General features: G+C 49.1%; 1 protein-coding gene across 2 annotated transcripts in view; it reads left to right on the top strand.

Annotated features, from left to right (window-relative positions):
* GRIK4 (glutamate ionotropic receptor kainate type subunit 4) overlaps positions 1–22,405 on the top strand; it is a 355,193-nt gene that overhangs the window by 318,072 nt on the left and 14,716 nt on the right. For both annotated transcript variants that reach the window (XM_031652867.1, XM_031652866.1), the window contains 5 exons: positions 1,920–2,029; positions 5,798–5,971; positions 9,949–10,114; positions 11,477–11,702; positions 16,201–16,329. In XM_031652867.1, the coding sequence (XP_031508727.1) occupies positions 1,920–2,029; positions 5,798–5,971; positions 9,949–10,114; positions 11,477–11,702; positions 16,201–16,329 (805 nt within the window). The remainder of the gene's footprint in view (positions 1–1,919; positions 2,030–5,797; positions 5,972–9,948; positions 10,115–11,476; positions 11,703–16,200; positions 16,330–22,405) is intronic.

Below are 22,405 nucleotides of genomic sequence, written 5' to 3'. Positions count from 1 at the left end.
GGATCCACAGTGGGTCAAAGAACTTGCAATTGGTATCAAAGGGCAGTTCCGTGGTCTGAGCCCATACTGTGAAAGAAAAACAGTTTCAGATGGACCATATGAGAGGTCATTGTCATGCTGCTGAAAGGCCACAGTGCCCAAGAACAGCTGCCGTTTTTGGCAGAGGATGAGTCTTCGCGTCCTCTCCGTGTACCCTCCGGCTCTTGTCTCAAAGAGGAAAGTAAAACTGCACCGCAGGTAGAAGGAAACACAGTGTGCCCACTAGCTCCCTAAGAAGGAAGGGAAAAGCATCCAGAAGAGGAGCTGGAAATCACCCATGATGGGGGCTATGCAGATACAACAGGAGCGTGCAGAACTGTCTGCTCCCACTTGCCTCAGATGCAGCCGTGGAAACAGCTGTTGTTACTTGGAGTTTCTCAGCTTCTTCCAGCTTCCCCTGAATAATGAACGCTCAGAGGGCTGGTCGAGTTTAGCTCGGTATTGACATAGGGAGTTCCCTTTTGTGTTTCTGGGAACCCCAGTGTAAAAATGACATACCTTGATAGTGACAGTAGGTTGCGCCATGGCCGATAGGATCTTGAGCTTAAACGCTGACCTGTTCATAGAACCCTGAGCTTAGTACTGATTTTCAGTCCTATCCATGGACTTCCTGGATTTCTGGCCTCATAGAATCATAGCGTTTTCCATTTACAGTAGTCCTTAGAGCGCATCTAAGTCCAGTGGTTTTATAGTAAATGAAAGAAACAAGCCTGGGACAAGACAGGGTAGCAGCACGGAGCCGCAGAGAACGTGCCCTGTCTCCAGTGGGCAGCCCACACTCAGCTTCAGTCAATTGGGAACTTGGACTCAGTGGTGTCAAGATCGCCCCATTTTTTAAAAAGCCAGAAATCTAGATTTGTATGTGAAGTTGCCTAATTATTTAACGCTGGCAACTAATACAAACGAGGTAGATGCTACAGGGTAAACCAAGTCTGTGGGCTGTATGCATCCATAGGCCACTGGTCACCTCGGATCGTGGTCACCTGGGATCTAGTCCCACTCCAACTGAGGCCAGAGAGGGGTGGGGACTTGCCTGAGAGCACACGGCTAAAGACGTGGAGCAGATGACTTAACTCCATCCTTCTCATTCCCTTTTGTTTTCCCGTGAAGAATGGTGGCAAGCTTGGCGCCCAGGATTCCGTTCCTGGCTCCATCGTCTGGCTCACAGGACTCTGGCCAGACTCATCCCTGGCCTTGCAACGTGTTTTCCCACAGCGCAGTGGTGTGAGCCCTGGGCTTTGAGTCAGGAAACATGGGCTTGTTTGGGTCCCGGCTCTTCCACTTACATGCTGTGGAACCTCAGGCACATCTCTGACTGCCCTCGGCTTTGGCTTCTTCACTTGTAAAATGAGAATAATAACTTATGCCTCCCAGGACTGTTTTGAGGTTGACAGAGGAAGGTCTCACTGTGTGAGATCACCCTGCAAACAAAACCCAGAGATTCCGGTTGTATTAGCATCCTTGTGAAAAAGATGTGAGTATCTAAGAGGGATGCTGTGGTCGAATCTAGCAGTGCAGACAGCAGCAGCTCAAAGGTGCTCCCTGAGTCCATCCTCGACTCCCCTTGGAGGACACAGGGTGATACTTCGGGGCACTGAGGGTTGTTCCTCTTTGCCAGCGCAAAGCCTGCCTCATCCCAGGAAGTGGCATGGCCCCTGCTGCTGTTCTGTCACCTGCTGAGGTTAGGGCTGGGTGGTGGTGTTTGCCCAGCCTGGCTACACCCTCATTCCCAGTGTCATTTAAACCAATCACCCAGAACCCAGAGAAATGGGAACTGGGGCCAGACCCATACTCACTACCTCCTCTGCCCTGCCCTGCCTGCCCCAAGGTCATTTTGACTGAATGTGTGTGGTGAATCTTGTTTTTCTCTCCATTTCCAGGGACGCAAACCCGGCTATTTCTCCTTCCTGGACCCATTTTCTCCGGGCGTCTGGCTCTTCATGCTTCTAGCCTATCTGGCTGTCAGCTGTGTCCTCTTCCTGGTGGCTCGGTACGCTCCTCTTCCCTTCCCTGTCCTCACACCGCCACCTCGTGTCCACCTCTGGGAACTGCATGGGGAGGGGGTGGGGAGGAGGAGAGGAGTGGGTTGGGAAGATCTTGGTGCCAAACTAGAAGAACAGGAGAAGGACTGGGGACCTGAAATGCTCTCTGCCCTGCTGTCGACCTCACGCTGCCCATCCAAATGTTCCCCACTGTGCACGACGCAGACAGGTGGCTTGGCTTCTGCACCTCTGCCTCCTGTCCCTCCCACTTCCCCCCAGAGCCCCACCCAAGCCCCCTGCTTGTGTAGGAGCCCTGGGAAGAGAGGAGTGGTGAGGGTGGCAGGAAGATGACTCCCATTAAGCACTATGCATTTGGCTGCCCTGGCATCAGTCATTGCCACAAAGGATCTGCCACAAAGTGCTGAATGACAAGAAACAGAGCCTGTGAATCTGGACTGGGGGCACTGAGGGCTGCAGTGGAGCAGGCCAGGGAGAAGGCCTCCTATGCAGACAGCCTGGGTCTGCCTCTGAAAACACAGCTGCCCTGTCGAATGCGAACCATGGAGGCTGGTGACTGGAGGCAAGGAGACGGGATGGAGAGAGGCGTTTTCAAGAAGTGCTGAGTTGAGACACATGGGCCAGACCTGGGAGTGGGGAGAATAAGCCCTGCCCGATCCCCAGGAAGCCAGGGGCTGCCCTGACCCTATGGAAAAACCCGAGGAGCAGCCTGAGGCTGTGGCCTCCCAAGAATGCACAGAAAAGGTAGTTTCGCTCGAGGCCACAGGCTATTGGACCAGCCTGAGCTGCAGGAGAGCCAGCTTAACCCTCCAGAAGTGGAATGAGCCCTGGTGGCTCCCAGGCCACTCACTCAGGTCCCTGGTGCTGCTAGCCCTCCACTTACTGCGGTGGAGGCTCACAAAGGGCTGTTATGTGGGAGCCGAGAGCTACTCAGGAGGAGCTTCTGGAAATCTGTCCATGGCTCTGTTTGCAGGTGTCTCCTCAGTTGTTACCTTTGCCTCCAGGCCACAGCGGCAGGGCAGACCGTTTTAGAGTGCACATCCCATCTCTGTGGCGTGGGTGGGGTCTTCCCCTAGGGCATGTTCATTCACTGGACTGAGGGGGGCATGCGGGGATGGAGCTGCTGCATGGTGAGTCCTAGGGAACCACCGGCTACCTAACCCCTGCGGGCACTTCCCAGCCTGCCAGAGAAGGATTGCATCAACCTGTCCGCACATACCTCTTCCAGTGGAGACCAAGCTCCCCGAGATCAGGAAGGTCTTTGGGGCCAAGATGCAGCCAAAAAAGACAGGCCTTGCTGACAACCTGGTCATTTTCAAACGTGGCAGAGTTTGCTGCTCAGGTGCCACCAAGCCCTCCCGGGCCTGTAGGCATGGCCACTGTTGAGTATCTGCTGTCAGTGACGGCCTGTGAGACGGGGAGGTAGCACGCTGTCTGACACCTTACCTCTCCACTTTGCCACACTGCTGCCGCGTTAGAAGGCTGTCTACGTGAGCCCTGGCGCCACTGCTCTGTAATTCACACTTGCCCCTTGGATGTGAGCCCTTGTGTGTGGCATGCCACAACACCCAGGTCACCTCAAGGGCCCTGAAAAGTCTTGGGGCTTGGTGAGCAGATATATACACGCCTGCTTCAGCACACCTGCAGCAGCCTGGAGCTTTCAACCAGCCCTGGGGTATTACACTGCCCCTCTTCCCTCCCCTCCACATCCAAACACACTCCCTCCAGCATCTAGCATCATAGAAAGGTTAACAGAAAATGTGCTAAAGGGCTAACCATACGGCCTCTCTCCTCACTACGCGCACACACACAACACACACACACAACACACACACACACAAAATACTGGAGTCTAAGGTATTCTGTATTAAGGTAGTGATTTTCAAACATGGTTCTATGGACTGCAAAGGCTCCTGGGAGCAACCAGAGCCTTTAGGGGTGAAATGACAAGAGGCTGGGCAGCCAGAGCCCTGGGTCCCCAACTCCTCCTCATCCAGACCAGCTCTACTTTTATTCCTTATATATTGTACTTCTGGGTAAGATTTTACAGGGAAAAAAAAAATCTGAAAACGACAGCTCTTTGGTAGCCATTCCCAAGCAAGCTGACTTCAGAGTCCCGTAGGGAGCTTTTAGACATTTGAATTCCCTGGTCCCATGACCTCAGAATCTCCAGGGGAAGGGCCTGAGAATCTGTATCTTTGAAGTTCTGCAGATCCCACCAATGGTCTGTAGGCTTGGGAGCCAACAAAGTGGGGCACCAGAGTGCCAGCCAGCTCCTCAGGACCCGCACAGAGGGACAGAGCACATCTCACCGGTCAAGGGGCCAACGCTGACACGTTTGTGTTGTACTCGGTGCGGGGAGGCGCAGATGGAAATGGGAGGCAGCGACAGTGGGAACACTAAGTGCACATCAGGCCAGGTGCAGGAAAGAGCAGTGTGAAGATAACACCGAGCACACAGCACCCCACCCGCCTGGGGGGTGCACACCTGTGCATACTATTTCTCTCGTCAGAGCTGGAAGACTTTGAGTACAAAATGGGCTGGGGCTGCAAGCATGTCCCTGGCGGGTGGGGGAAGAGCGGGCATTCTGGGCATCAGAGGGGCCATTCAGAGAGACACCAGTGGTGAGGCTGAGAGGAAAAGCAGGGCAGTGTCCCCACCTCACCCCAAGGCCCAGAGCTTAGAGCAGCCCTTCTCAGCCCCATGCGTGCATTACACTCACTGGGGAGCTTTAAACAAACACTGATGCCCAGGCCCCACCTGAGCCAATGAAACCAGAGTATTTGGGAATGGAACTCAAGCAGCAGCAATCTTTTTTTTGAAAGCCTCTGGGGAGGTCTGAAACACAGACAGGGGATAGCCTGGCTTTAGACACCAATCAGGCCAGTGGCTGTCAGTGTGGACACTGGCCCGGTGGTGTCAGCATCATCTGGGAACTTGGGAATTCTTAGGCTTCACCCCAGACTTACCGACGCAGAAGTTTTGGGGCTGGGCCCAGCCATCTGGGTCAGCACACCGGCTTGGTGGTTCTGAGGTAGGCTAAGGCTGGAGGACCACTCCTCTAGGCTGGGGGTCTTCAAACCGTAGTTCTCATCACCCTGTCAGTGGCAGTGACAGAACAAGCAGCTTCCCAGGCTGTCCACCTCTTGACACTCCTAGCCTCAGGTGCTCCACTTTCACCTTTTTTTTTTTTTTCTTTTTTTTTTTGAGACAGGGTCTCACTCTGTTTGTCCAGGCTGGAGTACAGTGGTGCGATCTTGGCTCACGGCAGCCTTTACCTCCCGGGCTCAAGTGATTCACCCATCTCAACCTCTTGAGTAGCTAGGATTACAGGCACACACCACTACACCTGGCTAAATTTTTTGTATTTTTTAGTAGAGACGGGTTTTCGCTGTGTTGCCCAGGCTGGTCTTGAACCCCTGGACTCAAGCAATCCGCATACCTCGGCCTCCCAAAGTGCTGGGATTACAGGCATGAGTCACCGCACCCGGCCATCCTCTATTTTGTATTTTGGAGTTCCACATCAGAATTTATTGAGGGTAAAAATGTCTCTTTGATTAAAAAAAGTTTGAGAACCATCAACCCAGTTCAACCCACTTCATTTTTTTTTTGGTTGCAAAACTCCAAGTCCAGCAAAGGGAAGTGGCTTGCCCAAGGCCACAGGCCAGTCTCAGAGATGAGACCAGCCAGAAGAGCCTGCCTATGTCCCTTCACACCCCGCCTCCGTGGCACTAGTGTATGTTCCTTTTCTCCCACAGGTTGACGCCCTACGAGTGGTACAGCCCACACCCATGTGCCCAGGGCCGGTGCAACCTCCTGGTGAACCAGTACTCCCTGGGCAACAGCCTCTGGTTTCCGGTCGGGGGGTTCATGCAGCAGGGCTCCACCATCGCCCCTCGCGCCTTATCCACCCGCTGTGTCAGTGGCGTCTGGTAAGGCCCCAGGCAGAGGTGAACCAGGCCAAGTGGGGTGGGGACACAAAAGGGGCCCTCTGATAAGCCGGCTCTAGCTGCTAGAGCCCCAGAGCCTCTGCCTCTTACAGCAGACCCACGCAAGGAGCCGAGTGCTTTCTGCCAACTCAGAAGCTTGGGGCAATGGATGGGGCCTGCTCTGTGCCATTTGGTCCCCTTTCCCTTACTCACTCTCTGGGGTCTGGATGCAGAGGGGAACAAAGGGAGGAAGGGAGAGGAGGTGACAAAACAGCCTTGATGAATTTCAGCAAAGCAATGGTAACTTCCTGACCTGAAAATGACCTGAGGTTTGAGAAGGCATATTCAGATTTATGCAAATATGAGCCTGCTGGCAGGAAGTCCCTGCAGGAGGAAGCCAGCCTGGCTGCCACATCACGCCCCCTCTACCAGCCTTCTGAGGCTTTGGGTCTCTGCCCCTGGCTCTGGGGGCTTGCTGGCCTGTTCACCTCAGCAGGTGTGGGAAAATGCAAACTCTTGTCGTTCAGAGTTGAGCAAATGATTCAATGTGTGGGAAAGCTCTTTGAAAACTTGAAAGTGCTACATAAACATATGGACTGGTCATTGTTATTAGACCACTGTGGGGGCAAAGGAAAAACAAAATGAAACAAATGTGTGTATGTATGTGTGTGCGTGTGTGTGTGTGTGTGTGTGTGTGTATAGCCTGGAGAGGCACATTTGCAGAACACAACTTTTTTGATCCTTTCTTAAAGATCTGCTGTGGGTTTGGCTGCCATAGCATACAGGACTCATGACCTTGGTTCTCTCCCTTCCTTCTCAGCCTGTTTAGCCAAAGGAAAAGGACAGGTGATGTTTCCACCCTTGAGTACTGGTGCCCAGAGTGGGTGGTCTGGACAGAATTACTGGAGGAGCCGCTGGGCTGTTAGGAAGGTGAAAATGCAGCTGAGACAGCCACGCCTTCCTTCTGGGGTTTCCATTTTCCCTGATAAACAACAAATGTAGCAGGATTTAAACTTGGGCGAGATGCTTGCCTGTTACCAGATAGTTCGGAGACATCACTGAGTAGATCACCATGGAGAACGGGAGCTCAGGTCCCCAGGAAGAAGGATGCACAGTCCCAGCAAGGAGAGTCACGGAAGTCCCACAACATCCGGGAACCTGGGCAGAAGCCCTGGGAGAGGAGCATGCCAGGATGTTCATCTTCTCCCTGGGGCTTTTCCTTCTGGGGGTGCCTGCTCACACGGATGGATGCAGCTAGGGCCCCACTGCCCATTTCATCCGCTTGTCAGCTCCACCCTTACCCCAGGAAATCCCTCCTCCAGGACCCAGCCGTCCTGCAGGTTGCCCTGCCCTGAGGGGAGGGCTCAGCACTGCTTTAAATAGCTGGCGGCAGGTGGCTTGGTCACTCTGTTCCAGAGCGTGTGTGGGAAGGGGCTCAGTGCAAATGCGAAGCCGCTGTGACAGGCCTGTGCCAGCCCCGACTCCAGGTGGTCAGTGTGCTTCTCTCCCAGCACACTAACAGTTCCTAGTTCTTAAATCAGGGCCTCGGTTTGGTCCGTTCTGTGGAGGAGTGGGAGGTCAGAAGACGGGGCCATTGTGGCCTACCTTGACCTCCTCACCCAGAGCATGAGATAGAAAACATCATGTCGCTGGAGAGAATGCCAGTTTGACAACTGAAAATGCCCTTTGATACAGGAGCGAGGCGGCACTGACCCCTCCGGAAGCGGGCATCATTCCCATTCTCAGCAGAGCCGATGGCCTTGCACTGAGCCGCTTGTGCCCTCTGACCAGTTTCCTTGTGACCAGTGGCCTAAATAGCCAGCTGGGGTGTAGCCAGAGTGTAGCCAATTCTGAGTCATGTCCATACCTAGGGCTCATTAACCCCCAGCACACGCCACCACAGCTAAGCAGCTGCAGAGCGCTGGCTTCCTCCTGGGGACCGCCCTGCCCCAGGCCTTTTCTTAGGGATGGTCATGAGAAGCACCTTCCAATAGGGCAGAAGAGCTGAAGCAGGAGCAGGGAAAGCAGACCTTGGGCATGGAGGGACACCTGCTACTTACAGGTCACAGATAGAGAAGGCAGAAGGAGGTAGCCAGGTGATTTTCATCCCATTTTCAGTCTGATGGTCTCTCTAGACATTTCTCTGTATCTCACATCCCTCTAGTCCTTTACAGATTGCTGATCACTCATGACATATTACTTCATTTTATCTCACAGCTCTCCAGCGACAGGCAGAGCAGGCATGATTATCCCCATATGTTTATTAGACAAGTAAATGAGCTTAGAGTAGGTGAGTGGTTTTCCCCACGGTCTCACAGTGGAACACAGCCAGAACCAAAACCCAGTTCACTTGCCGGTGGTCTGCCATGTAGACGTGCCCATCGGATCAGAGGAGGCCCCTGTTGCTTCACTCCTGGGGAGGCAGCCAGCAAGAGCTCTTGGTCACAGTGGCAAAAAGGGCAATGGGACCTGCTGCTCTTGAAAATCGACCCAGCAGCAGCAGGTTGCCGAGTTCTGTGTGTTAATCACTATGCATTCATCATTAGTGTGTCTATAATGGATAAAGCCTCATGAACTCAGGCTCCACTGATTCAGAATTTGTGATTCTCCATCCCAAACTGTGCTACGATCTCTCTCTGAGCCCCTTGGGATTGGGATGTAGCTCCATACTGTTGGCCAGATGGGAGAAGGCTTGTTTAACCTACTAAAGTGAACACACAGGTTTTAAGGGATTTAGGATATATGCTGCCTGAGCTGAAAAATTATTCTAATTTTAAATGAGTTCTGTCTACTCAATAAGACAATCTTCTAATTTGAAATGGCATGACCATTGTAAGAGTATTTTCTAATTCCAGCCTTTCAGCAGTTCAAAGGTGCTTTTCACTAGGTCGTCTTTACTAAAGATTTTCTGTTACAATTTATAGAACTGATTTTAAAATACGAATTTATCAGATGGCACAGGGGCTCACACCTATAGTCCCAGTACTTTGGGAGACTGAGGCAGGAAGAACTCTTGAGCCTGGGAGTTCTAGGTTGCATTGAGCCCTGACTAAGCCACTGCATTCCAGCCTGGACGACAGAGCAGGACCCTGTCTCCAAAAAAAAATAATTTATTGGCCAGGTGCAGTGGCTTACGCCTGTAATCCCAGCACTTTGGGAGGCCAAGGCAGGTGGATCACAAGGTCAAGAGATGGAGACCATCCTGGCCAACACAGTGAAACCCCATCTCTACTAAAAATACAAAAATTTGCTGGGCAGGGTGGAATGTGCCTATCGTTTCAGCTCCTCAGGAGGCTGAGGCAAGAGAATCACTTGAATCCAGAGGTGGAGGTTGCAGTGAGCCAAGATCGTGCCACTGTACTCCAGCCTGGCAACAGAGTGAGACTCCGTCTCAAAAAAAAAAAAAAAATAAGAATATATCAATGTGTTACCTGGCAGGTTGCTTCACTTCTCTGAGCCTCAATTTCCTCACCTGTAAAACTGGGATAAGAATTTTGCCTTCCTGAGCTGTAGGGATTAAGTGAGATAGTGGATGTAGCTCGTGGTAGATGATCAGTGCCTGGCAATGCACATTTGAAGGTTGGCTTCAGCACAAGGAGGCGAGGAAGCCCTCCTGCTCTAGCTCTGAACAGAGCCCTTGGAGCTGGCACGCGCAGCTCATTCACTGGCTCATTTCTCACAGTGTCCAAAACTGTCTCATGTGCATGGACTATACCTCTTTTGAATAATAACCCAATAATCATCTCCTTTAGGAAATAAGAAAAACAAATCAGCTGTCTTCTTCCAGGCAGTGCTCACCAACTCGATTCATTTCTGTTGACATCATATGCCCTGCCTCCTTTCTCTTCCCCCACTAAGCTGAAAGCTCTTTCAGAAGAAAGATGCCTGGTCTCTCCCATGTCACAGCAGGACTGGGGTTGGCGGCCAAGACTCCAGGGAGTGCCTGGGCAATGATGACTTCCTCGTCTTTTCCTACATAGGTGGGCATTCACGCTGATCATCATCTCATCCTACACGGCCAACCTGGCAGCCTTCCTGACCGTGCAGCGCATGGATGTGCCCATTGAGTCAGTGGATGACCTGGCTGACCAGACCGCCATTGAGTATGGCACAATTCACGGAGGCTCCAGCATGACCTTCTTCCAAGTAAACCCCATTTGGTTGCTCACCAACATCGGGAACTGGGCAGAATAAAGTTGAGATGTTTGTCTGTTGGAGATAAAAACATCTCTCGTCATCTCATTATCTCTTTTGAACATATAGTTTGGAAGTCCACATGGGGTTCATTTATCTGTTGCTCCACAAAATACACCTGGAATGAGGTCCCAAAAGAACTTTGTGTTAATATCAGCCGGTGCCAGAGTGGTGATACTTGAGATGATTTTAGGTCTAATGTGGTGGAACTATTTTTTCGTTGCCATAGTTTCATATTTATATTAATGGCCGTTAGAAAAAAAGTATATATATGCAGCGAATCAAACTTGTAGTTTTATTTGTATTACTGCATAGAATGGGGTTAACGTATACATTTACATTTTAACAAGTGATTTAAATCGTATAGGTAGTATTTAGAGCAAGATTCATACACGAGTGACTGAAGTTTGAGGAACACCAGCTTAAGACAAACTGGCTTCATTGATTCCAGACTTGATAGATATCAGATAGGGACCTGTTGGCTTCTTTGAGTTTCCCTTGCAAGGCTCAGGAGAAAGCCCTGCCACAGCGATGTGTTTGCTGTCAGGCAAACTGATCGATCGCCAAGACTGACAGCCAGACCAGATGGAATAGTGGTTTTCATGTGCCTCAAGCTCTCTTGGGAAGCAGGTTTCCCCTGGGGTTAAAATGTGTCTAACCAACCTAATATCCAAGAAGTTCATTTTCACATGAAACAAGTCCAATGCCTTCAGCTTTCTGTTTTCCAGGCAAGTCTCAGTGCCTGCTGGCACAGAGAGCAGTGAAGTCATCGTGCAAACACAGGGTTTGGATAGACCCCCAGAGTTCTCTGACTTGTTATTATTTGTAACACAGCAGCCAGCTTCGTATATGTGATTGATCAACTGGTTTAGGGTGGATAGAAAATAGTGAAACTGCTTCTTCAAAGGGTATTTCTGTATAGTCCTAAATGAACCTAAGTTCACTGCCCCAAATTGAGGGACAATGAAGGTACCCAACCAGAATTTCAGTTCTACCAGAAAATGGAGGTCAGCAGTAGAAGAGCTCTTGAGGGTAGATGTGGCAAAACCAATTACCAAATCAGGGCCCTAGTGCCCTGTTGCTTCCTCATCTTTCTGTAAAAGGTATCAAAGGCACAACTCCCTCCTCTGCCATTACACAGTGACAGTGAACATCTTGTGTTGAGAGACAGAAAGGGAAAAGGTTCTTGTCTGTGATCAGCGGGTAGAGTAGAGGAAGGGCCAGCATCTTCAGGTGCACTTTGATTCCCTCTCTTTTTAAATCAACGTTTTCTTCCTCTTTTCCCAATCCTGCTTCCTTTTGTTCTTTTCCCAGAATTCCCGCTACCAGACCTACCAACGCATGTGGAATTACATGTATTCCAAGCAGCCCAGCGTGTTCGTGAAGAGCACAGAGGAGGGAATCGCCAGGGTGTTGAATTCCAACTACGCCTTCCTCCTGGAATCCACCATGAACGAGTACTATCGGCAGCGAAACTGCAACCTCACTCAGATTGGGGGCCTGCTGGACACCAAGGGCTATGGGATTGGCATGCCAGTCGGTATGCGGGAGAGGAACAGCCTCTTTGGGTAGCTTTGTCCAGACAGGGTCAGGGTAGATCAAACCACTGAATGCTGCATTGAATCCAGTAACCCCTGTTGCTAGAACCAGTTTAACAGTGACTTTAGGTGGGCATTCTAAAGTTGTTTTTTTTTTTTTTTTTAAAGCAAACACACATATTTCTTTTACTCAACAACCAGTGCTCAATCCTTGATTATTAAAGAGTTAGTTGATTAGCTACTGATTGATTAACTGACTAATTTAAAGGGCTAATACTAATTATTAAAGAGCATTGATGCCTTTGGTGTGTATTTAGGCCTTTTGTTCCTCTTCTTGCTTGCTACCCCTTGGCCATTTCTCTGTTGATTGCTATCTCTACTAGCAGTGGAAAGAAGGATGAGATGGTGAAATTCAAATCAGTTAATTTTGCTATTTGTTAGCGTCACCCGTGAAAAGTTTACTTCTAAAGGGGACGGCCATGATTAGATGAAATGGCTTTTAAATTATTTGTGGATTTCACTGATCCATCTACAGCAGGTTGGTGTGGGTCATTGAGAAGGGGCGGGAACGCTCTGGTGTTAGGCCTGCTGACTGGGTGTCACCCCGTCTCATTCTATTAATAGGAGGGTAGAGATGTTTGGCTTCCAGAAAGGTATCCTGGCTGTGCTTTTTAAAAGGACATTCACACTTCGGACTTTGAGCCTTCACCTGCTAACAGAACCTCCCCAAGAAGATGAGGAGAGGACATGTTTGGCTGCGGTGGTGATTGTGAAGGGGATCTGAATGTTTCCCCAGCCCCTTCTGACATGCACCCTTCCCCCTCCACACACCCCATAGAGAGCCTATCTGTAGAGGGTTGTTCTTGCATGAGGGTGTTCTTGTACAAGGCAACAGGGGAAGAAGCGGGGATCAAGGCCATCAGTCTCTGGGAGAAAATTGGCATACGGTATGCTCATCTTTGTATTTACAGTACATATCCCTGTTGTTGATCTTTACCTTAGCTCAAAACTCTGTAAATTGCAGGATTCACTCACACCTGTGGAGTGTAAAGAGCACAGGCTTGGAGTCAGGCAGACCCCGGGATGTGTTCTAGTTACTGGCTGTGGTACCTTAGATGCATTCTTTAGCCTCAGTTATCTAATTCATAAAATTAGGTTTCGAATACCTACCATATGGGGTTGGGAGGATTAAACCTGATAATCTAGTTAGGTGCCTTACCTTAGTGTCTCACACTGAGCCTGCCTTGGGGGATATTAGTGTCCTTCTCATCTCTTCTATGGTTTCCTATGTTATTACACACACACACACACACACATATATATATATGTTTATTTATTTATTTTGAGACAGAGTCTCACTCTGTCACCTAGGCTGGAGTGCAGTGGCACTATCTAGGCTCACTGCAGCCTCCGCCTCCCAGTTCAAGTGAGTCTCATACCTCAGCCTCCCGAATAGCTGGGACCACAGGCGTGTGCTACCATGGCCAGCTAATTTTTGTATTTTTAGTAGAGATGGGGTTTCATCATGCTGGCCAGGCTGGTCTTGAACTCCTGACCTCAGGTGATCTGCCCACCTCAGCCTCCCAAAGTGCTGGGATTACAGGCATGAGCCACCACTATTTGACAATAGCACATGACTTAAATTCTGATCAGAAACCAAGAAAATGAACATAGGTAATAATATGGTTCATCCCTGAACTCTGTAAATTATGGCACTAGGAGTTCTGTGAACTATGAACTGGAGGCTTCACTCCGGGTACTCATAAACCTCCACACCCTCTATATGCCATTATATTTCACTGGTGTCCACTAATAATACAGATTATGGACCCCGTTGAGAGATATACTCACTGACATTTTGTTTCAGGATGGTAGCGTGAACTGCAAAATGAACTTAAGGCACACCTTGATGATACTCTAGCAATTTAACAAATTTTACCTAAATTTCAAATGCTTCCAAAGTTTTCATGGAACAAAACGATGGAGAGTTGGGGTAAGACAGACCACAGCTCTAGAAATTTTCATCAATAACCAAGGAAAAGTGGAAGGAAATGCGTTTGCTCTATATCTGACATGACACTGTTTTCACATTTTATCTCACTTCGTAGCCCCCCTGCAAGATATATGTGGTTATTCCCATCCTTTAGAGGACAGAACTCAGATTCAGAGCTGAGAGATTACTTGTCCAAGGTCACAGAATAGGTAGAGAAGCTGGGTTTGAGCCTAGGATGCTTGTCTCCAGTCCAATAATTCATTTACCAGACCATGTTGCCAATGGGTCCTATCAGCTAGAAAGGACAGGATAGGTGGGAAGGTCTACTCGGAGCTAGCCCAGCTTCCCACATGAGGCTGGAAAGAACATTACACAGTTCATTGATGAGCCAGGATTTAGGTCCAGCTGGGGGTATGCCCAGGAGATACAAGCATGTATATCATTCTTAAGTGGAATGTAAGAGCCTAACTATGGAATAAGCAGTGTGGTTGGACCCAGGAAAATTAAGAGAAACAAAACAAGGAACAAGATGGAAAAGTAATCAGGTGGCTTAGGAACTAAGTAGGCAACCAACGAGTAAGCAGAATAGGCCTTTCATGTGGCCCCTGGTGTGTTAGGAGGTTGGGTTGAACATGCCTTGAAACTGCTTGAACTGCCTTGCTGGGCTAGACCGTTCTCTCTAAACCTGGACTGTTCATTAGCCTCACCACCTAACAACCTCTGTTAGACAACTCGTTCATGTGTCCATTCACTGCAGATGTGTAATAAGTACTTACTGTATTTGAAGCTCTGCTGGTGTTTGCCCAAATCACTTGCACACATTCAGTGCTGCAGGCTTGGGTTTGGGTGTCCAAGCAGAGTTGTGTCTATAGTAGGGAAGGTTCTACCGTGGAGCCGTGGGCTATCACGGTTGGAAGAGATCTGGGAGATGTTCTGGTTCCTTGCCTCTTAAAGTGTGGTCCGTGGCCCAGCAGCATGGACATCACCTAGGGGCTTGTTGGAAATGCAGACTCTCAGGCCCCACCCCAGGCCTACTGAATCAGATTCTGCAGTTCAGGAAATCCCCAGGTGATTGCAATGCACGTGAAAATTTCAGAAGCACTCATCTGTTTGTTCCAAGCTCTGCCTGATCCTTCACAGTAGCCTTTCTCCTCTGGGGCATCTGTCCACATCCAGCCTTCATAGAGTTTGGGCAAGGAAACTGGGCAGCTTAGTTGTTTTCCAGCCTCTTGGCAGCTTTTGCTTAATAATCTCAGGCCTCAGCCTGTGCTGAGACATTGAGCTTTCCATGGTTTGATTTAAGCCTGTTTTTGTGATTAAACCTAAATTCTAGAACCAAAGCTCCTTGGCAAAATTGCATTAGAAAAATTAAAAAAGAATAGTACTGAACAGAAAAAAAAAAAAAAAAACCTTCTTTTGAGGAGGGAAGGAGGAGTGGGAGAAACAGGGTGATGGACAGGCCAGTGGGTTCTCGTGCGCTCAGAAGGCAGCGCTGAGGATGGGAAACACCTGGTGACCTGATTCTCACACTCTGGTGTGGCTCTTCTCTCACTGATTGATGACTTCTCTGGATAAACAGTTGTCAGGTGTAATGTAGTGAGTTACGAGTGCTTAAGAAATTGATTCACTTATTTTTGAAACGGAGTCTCACATTCTGTTGTCCAGGCTGGAGTGCAGTGGTGCGATCTCGGCTCACTGCCCCTCTGTCTCCCAGGTTCAAGTGATTCTTCTGTCTCAGCCTCCTGGGTAGCTGGGACTACAGGTGCGCACCACCACACCCAGCTAATTCTTGTATTTTAGTAGAGATGGGGTTTCACCATATTGGCCAGGTCGGTCTTGAATTCCTGGCCTCAAGTGATCCGCCCATCTCGGCCTCCCAAAGTGCTGAGAATGAGCACTTTCTCATTCTCATTCTCTGTGCTTTTTAAAAGGACATTCACACTTTGGACTTTGAGCCTTCAAAGTGGCATGAGTCACCGTGACTGGCCATGAGAAATTAATTTAAATAAAGTAGAAATTGGACACACCTAAGAGGTTTGTGTCACAGAAACACAAACTCTGGCCTCCTGGAGGTGGATTGGATGCTTTGCAGCCAGTGTCCTGGGTGTTGGTGGGCAGGTTGTTTAACCAGAATAGACCATCTTTTTAATTTAGAAAGTGGTGGTGTCCGGCTGGGGAGGTGGATGGTACGACTGCCTGGAAAGCCTTTCCTTGACCCATCTTGGGGTGTTGGGCCATGGGCTGGATGCGCCAGTCAGCATGGAGAGAAGGGAAGTAGAAAAACCTGAGAACCCTGCGTGAAGCCAGAACGCCGCACTCTCCCGGGGAAGCCCTGATGGAGTAGAGAGCAGTGGCCACATGGGCTCGCCCCATCCACTGCATCTGTCTGTCCCCTCTGGAGGTGAAAGCAGGCAGGGTGGCCAGGAGGTGTGCCGGGAAGGGGAGCAGAGTGACGCCTAACAGGGCATTCACAACCTGTGTCCTGGGCTCTCCTGTGACCCCCGCAGGCTCGGTTTTCCGGGACGAGTTTGATCTGGCCATTCTCCAGCTGCAGGAGAACAACCGCCTGGAGATCCTGAAGCGCAAATGGTGGGAAGGAGGGAAGTGCCCCAAGGAGGAAGATCACAGAGCTAAAGGTAAGGACGTTCAGGGCCATCCTCCTCCTGCCCTAGAGGACCAAAGTAGCTTGTTTCTCATGTTCAAATTCCAGGTACACATAATGACTTCTAGGACCCATCGCGAACCGCCTTGGAAGGAACCTAGGTATAAGCTGGGCTGGCAGGGGGTCAGGTCTGTCCCAGGGTCTTGCGTATCACGGGCATCCAGTGTCCACCTGGCTTCCAAGTCCTAGAGACTCTGCCTCCATGGTGTTTCTTGAACCCAGCTGCCTCTGACCCCTAGCACCACGGCTTCTACCCTGGCCCGTGCCGCGTCGTCTCACACCTGTGCAATCACAACCGCCTGGTTTTAGTTTCCCATCCTTGTGTCTCTACAATATATTCTCCACTACTAGCTAGAGTGATCCTTTTTAAAAATGCAAATTCGATGTCAGGATTCCCCTGCACAAACCTTCCAACGGTTTCCCATCCCACTGGGAATAAAATTCAGGGCCCTATATGATCTGTTCCCCTTCAACCTTCCTCTCTTCTCTCTGGTCCCCAAGCCTCCCATCTGGCTCTTCCACCCCAGGGCCTGTGCACCTGCTCCCTCCTCCTGGCCTCTCTTTGAAGAGCTCTTCACTCCTACCCTACACATGTCTCTCCATCACCTTAACCCCACCTTATTTCCCTTCTCAGACCTCATTGCTACCTGATATTATATTTCTTATGTATTTGTTTACTTTCCACTTTCTCTACTAGAATGTAAGCTTCATGAGGGCAGGGTTGGTCATCACAGGGCTGCCCACAGAGCCGGACATGTGGATATTTTATCAAATGAATGAGCGAATGTTAAATTTGGCTAAATAGAAAGCAGTCCCTGACTAAGATGTTTGGTTAAGGAGTGTTGAGGGTGCCTGAGCACCCAGGATTTTCTGTAGGGGAACACTTACCCTAGTTTGCCCAGGATGGTATAGTCTTGTTTCTATCTGTTGTAGATCAGTTAATGCCTATTAATTATTTCTAGACAGCTTTCATTCTCAAAGTGGCCTGGTTTAGACAATAAATCATATGGTCACATACCGTATCTACTACTCCATCTACTGCAGCCTTGTTAAATATGCAACAGATTTACCTCTCCATGCTCTGCCTGAGGAAGACAGCTGAGGAACAGAATGAAGGATATCATGTGCTTGTCTTTTCTGCTCAGCATGAATGATTGTCCCTGATGAGACAGCGAATGAATAACTATGTGATTCTCAGTGTCTAAACGTGGATCTCTATCTTGCAAGAAGAGGTCTCAACAATATGGATATATGGAGCAAGTATTTTTTATAATTTAAAGGAAATGCTGCTCTCAGAGGAACTGAGTGAGGCCACACACTTCTTGGCTTTTCATTCCCCAAAGGCCAGATCTGACCATGGGGAAAGCAGTGGACATGAATGGACACAGGGCATGGGCAGACCTCATTTCAGTCCCGTCTCCACCGACCGCGAGTCTGTGAGTTTCAGCACATTAGTTAACAGCGCTGAGCCCTCATTCCTGTATCTGTAAAATGAGTTCAGTAAGTAACACACTGTAGGGCTGCTGTGAAGGGAGAGTGAAAAAGCACAGAGCTTGGCTCCTCCCCGGGCCCAGTGTATCGTAGCTGTCACTGATCTGCATCCTAGCACTGTACTCGGCTGCTCTCTGAACTTCCGGGCTGTCTGATTCCATCAGCTGCCTGCAGGGGAGTTATTTTCAAGGGTCAGCTGGATATTCCATCAATAGGGATGTGCTGAGTGACAGTGAGGTGTCCTAGCACATCACTTCACACGCCTGGGAGTAAGAAAGCTCTGCAGACTTACCAGCAAGCATCTTAAAGTGACTTCTGGAAACAAAATTAACTTACTGGAAGCAGTCAGCACACAATTACTGACACTTGCCAAATTACAGTTAAATGCTAGGGGGTGAAGTGCGGAGATTACTTCTGCTTGTTCAGAGTAATAGAAAATGGGGGATATGAAGAAAAAAGTGTCAAGACACTTTTGTGGATTGGATAGAATGAACTAGATTTTGAAGATGCCCAGGACCTCAATAGGGCAACAGTGTAGGAGGAGGGCATTGCAGGCAGATAAGCACCTTGAAGACGGATGTGGAGCAGAAGTCAGCGCAGTGGGCAGGGCTGTGTGCAGGGGCTGTGGGTGGTCCAGATGGAACAGAGAAGAATTCGCATTTGGGGAGTTGGATTGTGTAATGGGTTTGTACTAGGGAAGGTGTGGGTAGCAAAATGCTCCTCCACTCCCTCTCCGAAAAAAAGACATGGATTGGAAACATGTGGCTGGACCTGGAATAGCTAAAATAAAATTGGATTATTGTCAGCATATGTTAATGTTGCTCTGTGATAACAGTGAGCTAAAGGATGGCAGGAAAGAGGGCCATCTCACCTCCGTCTGCAGGGAAACAGTAGTGGTGGTGTGCTCTGCAGCTGTCTAACGTGGAAATGGGGAGGTGAACCTGGGGCCCACAGCAGAGGACCTTCTGCTAATCGATCCTTCCTCTGATTGATAAATGAAATAGAAGAAATGTTTAGGTATCTGTCTTCCTAGAAACCCTTGATCTCCCTCTCCCCTCACCACAGTGGGTTGGGGGCCTTCTGTGACTTTGGACAGAGCACTCAACACACTATGCTGCAATCTTGGTCTCCTCTGCTCAGTTGCTGGCACCTTAGACCCAGACTCAGTCTCATTTGCTTCTGTGGTCCTAGCCTCCCCAACAGAGCCAGGCACATAGTAGTTACCCAGTGTTTGTGGGATGTGTGATGAAAACTGCCGCTAGCTGTCGGAAGCTACCAATTGTTGTGTTCTCCTGGGTCATGCTAACGTGACTCATGAGACTGTGCTTGAAGTTACTTTCCCCAATAGCCCTCGCACCAGGAGCTGTCCGCTCACAGTCAGTTGTTCCTGCCTCTGAACAGCTGACCGAAGGCATATGGTGGTGCAGAGGTGCTGGAGAAGAGAGAGGCCTGAACGAGCAATTAAGGCACAATGAGAGGTCTGAATAGTGTCCCCAAGCTGCGAATGTGCGCATCCATCCCTTCTCCCTCAGGCTGAAGGGCTCTTCAAAAATCAACACTTAAGACATTTATTTTCTGTCTGTTGACATTTTTCCCCCCTATAGACAATAAGCAACTCAAGGACAGGGACTGTGTCTTATTAATTTTTGTGTCCTGATGCCCAGAACATCACCTGCCGTCAGTGTTTGATGAAACAATGAACAATTCATTTACAATCGATAAATGAATAGGTGAATGAGCAAGCGTCTCAAAGTCCTCCTGACTTTGGAGGAGGAAAAGTCTGGAAAGCCTTATCTTATGATTGTTTCCTCTGAAACGGGAGCCCAGCACCCCAAATGTTGGCATGGAAAATATTCATGTAGCTCTCATTGCTGCCAACAAACAGCGTGGTAAACTGCTGTGTACCAGGCACTGTGCAGGGCTCTGAAATTACCAAAAGGAACACAACCTGCCCTTGCCCTTAAGAGGCTTAGAAGCTAGAGAGAGGCACAGATGGTTGCTGTAATGGTTGCAGTGTGGGAGAGTTTTAATAGCGGTATAAAGAGAATGTCTGGAAGCCCAGAAGAGGAAGTGATGAATTCTGCGGAATGGTCAGGGAAGGTTTAAGGGCACATGGCCTGGACCTGGAAGCATCCCGTAGGAATGGCTGCTTTAGGACTGTTGTGAGGCACAGGTGTTATGCTGAGAACTCGGTCTGAAAAGGTAGGATGAGGTTGGACTTAAGAGAGAGTTGAAAACTGGGTAAAGGTATTTGGACTGCAACCAGTCTGTCTCACGCATTTTCACAGGAGGAACCAAAAGCAGAGGAGACCAAATGGGAACTGTTGGGGATCTAGGACATTGTCTAAAGCAGCCTACTTGTTCGGAATTTCCTGAAAGTCTTCTGTTCTGGCCTAAAAATACGTGTGAATTTTGCATCTTACTCTGTAATATAGGCATGTTTATTTAATGTAAGAATGTTTTTTCCCACCCAAGCCCTAAGTAAAATCAGTGTCCCAGGAAGATGTCCTAACAGCATGCCACAGCTTTGCCAGACTCCTTGGCACAGCAACAGTGCCCTGGACTGGGTTTGGGAGAATTGGCAGTAGCCATCAAAGGTTCTGGGGTGAGATGTGGCACACGGAAAGCAGGTGTGGTGGGATGGAATTCTGAGCTCTTGGTGGCATTCATGGTCCCACGGGATAGTTATTGCCTCGGGAGAAACCAAGTCAAATTACTGGCTTTAAGTTCCAAAATAAGTTCTTAAAGCTCACAGTAGACATAATGTCCTTGGAGAGCGAGGTTTTTGATTTGCTAGAGAAGTATTTTGGAATATAGAAGGTTAATTCCTAATAGAATCTGGGCAAAAAGTTGATGCTAGAAGTAGGAGTGAAAAAAAAAAAAGAAATAGAAGAACCGGGCCACCAACTCTGCAAATCAGATAAAAGGATGCCCTGGCCAGGACAGGAACTTCTGAGCAGGAAGTGACATGTAAAAATGTGCTTGGTCCTTGCCCTCCTGGGAGCCGACGAGTGGCAGATAGCACTCCCAGAATTAGCTGGGTATTCCAAGAGTTCTAAAGAGATTTTTACTTGTGCAGGGGCTGTGGGTGGTACATGTGGAGCAGAGAAGAATTCGCATCTGGGGAGTTTGGCTGTGTAATGAGTTTGTACTGTGGCATGACGCATATTTCTGGAGTTTAGCAAACCCCAGAAATATGTGCCATGCCTCAGTGAAGTGGGGGACATAAGAGGTGGCACATAGGGACCCACAGCAGAGGGCCCAGTGAAAGGCCTGAGTTTTCCTTAACTCCAGACAAAGATATTGGAAATCTAAGTGGACTACAGCATAAGACCAGACACCTATCCCCACCCCAATACAATGACACAACCACAAACCCGAAATACATCCCGGAAAGAAGGGGGAATGGAGAAGACACTGGATTTAAGCGAATTTAAACATGAAATGACTGAAAAGTCTCTATGTTTTTGCCCATGTGGTGGAAATGGAAGTTGGAGGTGGAATAGAAATACAAAGTTATAATTGTTGCAGTTGTTGGCCTTGGAAACAGTTCCACATCCACAATAGATTAGATGGTTCCACAGTTTCGGAAGACTGCGCTGACAGTGGAGTTCAGGGTGGAGGGAGAGGGGAGGCAGAGAGGGAGATCAGGCTTCCAGGAAAGATGGAAAGAAGTGAACAGGAGGCCTCTCTCCACTGCACTTTGGGACCAAATGTTCCCTGGCATGAAGAAGAGAACTGAACAGATGAAAGGGAAAATAAACAGTGGAAATCATCCTGCCCAGGTCCCAAATGCATCCGAAGATTTCTGGGTGCTATCAGCCAGCCAGTGTTAACTTGTCTCTCTAGGGTCATCCTTTGGAACAAGAGGGTGAGCTGTATTAATAAGAGGCAATGTTTCAGAGTGGGGCTGTGTGGGAGATGCTATGCAAATCACTCTGAAAGCCAGGACTTCAGCTACTGTCCCAGCCATAGCTGCTAGTGCCAGTTTAATGTGGTGGCCCCATTTGTGCCATGGCTGGAGCCCAAGCAAACATTACTCAGAGAGGCTAAGAGGCTTCTTGGCCAAGCGAAACTGCATGTGACTTCTTCCAAACCAAGCAAGAGCCACTAGCCTGAAACGGGAGGTGCCATTGCTTGATCGATCTCTCTCGTAAATTAGCTGTCAAACTTACTATGCTGTGTCATTCATTGTCCAAGGGATTTGGAAAAACAGGACCAACATGACCCAAACATCTCTTCCATTAAATCATTTTTTTTTTTTTTTTTTTAAAGACAGATTCTCATCCTGTCACCCAGGCTGGAGTGCAGTGGTGTGATCTTGACTCCCTGCAACCTCCAGCTCCTGGGTTCAAGCAATTCTCCTGCCTCAGCCTCCTGAGTAGCTGGGATTACAGGTGCTTGCCACCACGCCCAGTTAATTTTTGTATTTTTAGTAGAGATGGCATATAATCATGTTGGCCAGGCTGGTCTCTAACTCCTGACCTCAAGTGATCTGCCCCCCTCGGCCTCCCAAAGTGCTGGGATTACAGGCGTGAGCCACCGCACCCGGGCTTTAC

Source organism: Papio anubis, chromosome 12 (assembly GCF_008728515.1).
Source record: "Papio anubis isolate 15944 chromosome 12, Panubis1.0, whole genome shotgun sequence".
Lineage (NCBI taxonomy): Eukaryota > Metazoa > Chordata > Mammalia > Primates > Cercopithecidae > Papio > Papio anubis.
This window is presented reverse-complemented; position numbering and strand designations above follow the sequence as displayed.